Source organism: Hyposmocoma kahamanoa, unplaced genomic scaffold (genome assembly GCF_003589595.1).
Source record: "Hyposmocoma kahamanoa isolate Upper Pololo Valley unplaced genomic scaffold, ASM358959v1 84, whole genome shotgun sequence".
In the NCBI taxonomy this organism is placed as follows: Eukaryota; Metazoa; Arthropoda; class Insecta; order Lepidoptera; family Cosmopterigidae; genus Hyposmocoma; species Hyposmocoma kahamanoa.
In genome coordinates, this window is record NW_020654229.1 from 4,388,855 (window position 1) to 4,394,854 (window position 6,000).

At 36.3% G+C, this 6,000-nt stretch overlaps 1 protein-coding gene across 1 annotated transcript in view; it reads right to left on the minus strand.

Moving 5' to 3' along the window:
• The window catches only part of LOC113234461, a 58,717-nt gene that overhangs the window by 22,544 nt on the left and 30,173 nt on the right, over positions 1–6,000 (minus strand). The window contains exons 16-19 of the mRNA XM_026469777.1: positions 3,865–4,039; positions 1,415–1,595; positions 754–765; positions 301–419 (exon numbers count right to left, since the gene is read on the minus strand). Of these exons, the coding sequence (XP_026325562.1) occupies positions 301–419; positions 754–765; positions 1,415–1,595; positions 3,865–4,039 (487 nt within the window). The remainder of the gene's footprint in view (positions 1–300; positions 420–753; positions 766–1,414; positions 1,596–3,864; positions 4,040–6,000) is intronic.

Genomic DNA, 6,000 nt, shown 5'->3' on the forward strand with positions numbered 1-6,000 from the left:
AATTAAATGTGTAATTTTTAAATTTTCGCCCATTATAGCTAAGCTCACTGGTCGTATTGAAGTGAATAAATTGACGGCACCCGTCAATTGTTCCGAATTCGGGCTGGCCAGTCGGAGTGCAGTTGTCACAGTAATGATTTGGCAGAATAGTTTTCAAATAAATTAAATGATATTTCGTCTCTATTTCTGGTTATATACTCGATGGTGACGATAGACACAAGTGCGGCCCCAACATTGAGGTTGTTCAGCTCACCTATTGACTGGGGCCAACTGCAAAATGCCGATTATTGTGAAACTTACTTTGCAGAGATAGCAATTTGACTCTTTCTTCGACTCCATCAGCGTTTTGTATGAGAGCATAAAAATCGCCGTAGTCTACCGGCTTGAGGAACCACAATTGAATTTCTAACACTTGTCGCCTGAAAATAAAATGTTAATTAATTACCTCTGCCCTCTCTATCTCTCTCAGATCTTATATATTTAAAAAAACCCGAATTCAAAATTTTGTGGAATTACATTTGTCGAGAAGTAAAAAAATGGTTTAATTTATTATCTTGAATATGTCATTGGAATACTGAATAACATGATAGTGATCAAAAACAAAAAATATCTTGATAGTTACTGGTTTGGTCTGGTCACGAGTTCTCCGTGATATAATTATCCTGTAGAATATTGATAAGCAGGAAACTTTGCAGCGGTGTTCCAGGTTTTGCAGCTTCGCCTCTACTAAATGTAAAACAAAAATATACTTACGGTTTTCCACTCCTAAAAATTACAAGTAATATTATATAAAATTTATAATAATAATAATAATAGACCAACTGTCAAAATAGGAATAAAGACTGCAATAACACAATTACTCATTCATTAAAACGTCTTTACCACAATCCAGAAATGTTTGGCAAAATTTTACCTAATTTAACAATCTATCGATAAAATTGTCGACAACAACTCATGATTATTTAATTTCTTTTTCGTTTTGATTTTATATTGAAATTTTATTCAACGTGCTGGCATCTTGCGGCCAGTAGCTGAACTACGACGAACGATTAACATCTGAATCAATTCGACAAACAGAAAATTTATTAAAATAAGACTTACTAATAATAATAATATTTTTGGTGCGGCTATAATTTTTGCATTCCAAAACAGCACAATAGGGCATTTTTCTGCGATTTTAGAGAATTTGCGCGTAAGAATGAAACAACCATACCATACAAAGCGAAACTGGAGGACTGAGCTCAAGTAGGTCTTTCGAGACCTACTGTTGACACGCGTCGGATGCTAACTAACCACTTCTTCTGCATTTATTGTAATGTGGTGTTAAATGACTTAAATTGGTTTACACTCATCTGTCAAACTTCCCCACGTAATATGTCACACGTCTCCCTCATCTGCCTAACTTATAACTCACCTGTCAATTACGTCCTTTAATTTATACTTTGAGGGGTCGACGTTACGAACGAAGCCATCCGGAGGTCTGACCATGATTCCTTGCAAGTGACATCTTGGGCAACGATATGGAACCGACGTGCTGTTAACCTTTTTGGATGCGAGCATGAGTTTCTGTACTTGCACGAACGCTGTTGCTGGCACTGGTAAAAAAGAATATCAGCTCAATGTTTCAGAATAGATGGAAAGTATGAGATACAATAATAGGCGACTCGAAACTTACACGAGTAAGTTTCCTTATTTTTTTAATAAAACTATCTCAGTATAAAGTTGGTCCAAGCTAAACTGCGTGAATCTATGAGCCAACATATTGCCTCGAACCGACAGTTCTCTGCGCTCCCTCACAACATGACTCAGGTACCTGAACAGTGCAACTCTCTGTGTGGATTTGAAGTATCCAAACGCGATTTCAGCAGCAAAACGGCAGTCGATTCGGTGCCAATATCGTATCGGCTGCGTGTATATCAAACCAAAAAGGTGACTTCGTGTGAACAGCGCGTCAGTTGGGCCAAGGAGGCAGTCATCGAGTATATAACCAGAAATAGAGATAAAATAAGGGCCATTCATTCCTGGCAACTCATCAGGCAAATGGGCCTTATATCATTTGTAAATATCAACTCTCGTTTGCACTGAAATCACAAATTAGAAACCTGAAATAGTACAGCGCCAACACCTGACTTGTGTGTGCGTCTTCGTATTATTCCAAAAATATTCTGTCTTTATTGTAATAAAGATAACATCTCTAACTGGAGGGCTGTCCCGTTCGGTGGTGTAGGAAAAACAGCAAAACATATTCTAATTACAAAACAAACGGAATCACATTTCATCGATAATTGAATACTAAGTATGTAATTTTTCAATTTTCGTCCATTATAGCAAAGCTCAAGTTAAACTGGTCTATTTGAAGTGAAACAATTGACGACACCCGTCAATTGTTTCGAATTCGGGCTGGCCAATCGGAGCGCAGTTGTCACCGTAATGATTTGACAAAATAGTTTTCAAACGAATTAAATAACATTTTGTCTCTATTTCTGGTTATACCTATACTCGATGGCTGCCGAAAACTTTGCATACAATTTAGAATGCGCATCCTCCACGGTTATATCTGGCCATTTGTTATGTACGGCAGCGATGCATGGACCATGAGAGAAGAAACCAAATAGCGTCTCGATGCTTTCGAGATGTGGTGATAACGTCTCATGCTTCGTAGCAGCTGGATGTAGAAAGTCAAGAACGAGTCAATACTCCTGCGCATTGACAATTCATGCCAACTGATGCAGACCATTAAGAAGCGCAAAATAACATATCTCGGTCACGTGCTTCGACACGATAGACACTGCTTCAATATATAATGATTGGAAAGGTTGAAGGCAAGAGAAGACGTAAAGTCATGGTTACGCAACAACCGAAGTCACGACACGAGCGCAGAACAATTGTTTCGTTTGGTCTTGGGCAAGGACAAATTTGCCATATTGATGCCCAACCTCCAGTAGTGGAGAGGCACTTTAAGAAGAGAAGAAAAAATATTACTCCTCATTTACGTCGGCTGTGGTCAATAAAAAAATAACAAATAAGTACATAATTAAGTTTATTGAATATCACAATGTTTTACTACTATGATCTTAACAAACATCAAGTAAAGAATTCGTTACGATTTGTTTATGCGTGGGTATATAAGTCAATTATATATTATATAAGGAAATATCTTTACATAGTGAGAGTCTGTATATGGCATTAATAATGAAAGTATGCTCAATGGGTCATTTTCTGTTTTCTGTTTTCTTTATGATAGCTACGAGTTGTACATATGTAATGTATTTAATGTATCTAATTTATAACTTATTTTTCTATTATGATTTTCGCAACTTAAAATACTGAAGGTTAATTATTAAAGTACTTAATTTACTTAAAATATTTAAGATCTAAACTTAATTCAGTCAAATACTTAAGGTTCTACTATACATGCTCGTAAGTTACTGAATTACATTGTTTTCCTCGGTATGTTTCAAACTAGGGAAACCTGTTATTAGCCTTACTTTTAGTTTAAGCATTCTGTACACATTTTTCTTTGTATACGCCGTTGGTTTTCTTCGATAAATAAATAAATAAATGATGTTAAATTATTTTGTGAAATTACTCCACTTGTTTTTTATATTTATTAATGCAAAGATCGAACACTAATGGTGCGTGCCCACGGTCCAGTCCGGGCGGCCTCGGGCCGTGGGAAGCCGCCTTAAGAAATATTCCTTCGATCCGGCAGAATTCGAACCAGCGGAAGCGTGTCTGACGCTCTCCTAACAGAGCTACGGGACAAACCAGCAAACTTTATGAATTTTTCTATGTGCTTGTTGCAGATGTTTGTTTTTGGTTTTGATGTAGCGAGATCTGTGTGAAGTCTATGAAATCACTTACGTATAATCAAGAACTTGATAGTCTTAGTGCTGCTCCTTCTTCCTCCCTTTGCGAACACGGCGTAAAAAGTGCTGTAGAAGAAGTCAGACCACTGCTCGGGGAACCGGATGCCTACAGTGATGAATTTATCACCTTTATGCACGCGTGATTTGACGCGGAAACGGTTTACTTCTGGCTGCGGAATGAAATATTAAAAACTATCACTAAGGTGCACGGACTTGTATATTAAACTGGACCGCGTACTAAATTAATAAAACGAGCCGAGTGAGAAGCTTCAAAGTAGTAATGCGTCTCTTTCTAATAGGGTGTTTTTTTAGTTTTTAGTTTTTACAGAAAATGTGATCGCTTATGGATGCCAAAGTACAAATATTATTTCATAATATAAATTGGTATACTTATTTGATGTGCTACTTTATAAAAGGTTTCATTGTTGATATATATATATATATATTTTTTAATGCAGTTGCTCAAAGCGTCGTATTTGTCGTACTTACAAATCGTGCCGAAAATTGGATTTTTCGCACTAGTGCTTTTTACTTTTTCAATTTTTTTCAAATTTACTGTTGTTTCAAGTTATATTTGTTAGAATTATTTATAGAAATATTTATTTAATATTTATGTGCTTTGTGACGTAAGCCATTCGTCATTAAAACTTATATTTATTTACAAATATTTGTATATATTGCATAGGTGTTTTATAAAACAACGGGTTACATTTAAAAATACCAAAATATTTTCCTTAAAGATGGCTGATTGAGTATTAACAATGACCGGAGGTGAGAATGACGCGAGACCGCTGCACGCCGCGCCCAAAAATAGTAATTTTAATGTAACTGAATACTGGCAACAGTTGCCATATTGAAAAAAAACGGCCACAAAAAAGTACAAACTTTTTTTTCATTTACATTCCCGCCTTTTTCATTTTCTTTTGTTTTTGTTCAATGTAGTTTTTTCGCATATGTATTAAAAATACACGTGCGAATTTGTCATTTCACTCGAGACTCGTGAATAATGATAACTACATTTGATACAAGTGCGGATCAAAAATAACTATTTTGTATTATTACAGTAAAAGCATCCCTAATACCTTTAAGCAAATATATACGTATATCAAAAATTTTAAAAAGTTGTTAGACTAGACACTACCTAAGAAGATTTAGCGTTGGCAACTTGTTAGCCAAGGACAGACCACTATTTCGAGCTGTCTCACGTGACTCGGTTTTTCACTTTTACTTAAAACCCACCTTAACATAACCCAATAAGGTGTAAATTTGTAATATTGGTATATTGAAGTGAGCGATCCAGTTTATGAAGTATATAAATCCGTGATAGCATGTCATTCGCGCGCCCGACTGTCAAGTGGTTGGCTGCCGAAGCATCCCGAAGGCTGCCGAGGCATTCCAGAGACTGCCGGCTTGACATCCCTAAGCGTGCCGCAGCCTTAGAATAATAACGCATAGAATCATTGACAAAGTCAATGCATAATGGCATGGAATGATAGTTTCATATCAAATGAACTGTCACAAGTGAGGCAAAAATCAAATTCATGTAGGCTAGTGTTAGTAGTAGGTAAATTTTCGGTTTTAGTGAATATTTATATAAAAATACAAGTTGAAACGCGTTACTTCCTTGTGGAATGTGATGTTTGTATCTATTTTATGTTTGTCTGACGTATTTTTACACTCATTTACCGCACATTTCGTCATTTTTAGCTAAAATTCTTGATCTGTTCGCGGTGCAAGTTGACCTTGAGCACTGAAGGCCCGCCCGCTCGTGTAGGCCCATTGGGCGCGCTTCAGTTTGCCTCACTTAGCGTGTGCGGACTAGGTTTCTACGCGTTATTATTCTAAGGCCGCAGCTTCATTTTGCAACTACGATCATTGTCATTAAAATTGCAGCTTTAATGTCATAGTCGTAAGCCCTTCCGCCCCGTGCCATCAGCGAGTGTCGGGCCTAACACTTTTCAATCTTCCCCAGTCGCTTATGAAATATTTTCCTAATAATAGTAATATAATTTATTTTAGATAAAAAATAATGCATATTTTGTCAGTATACAATCATAATTCTTATGTAACTAGTGATTACTATACATTTTAATTAAATTATTTTTTTGTTTAATAATATTAGGGGTTAAAG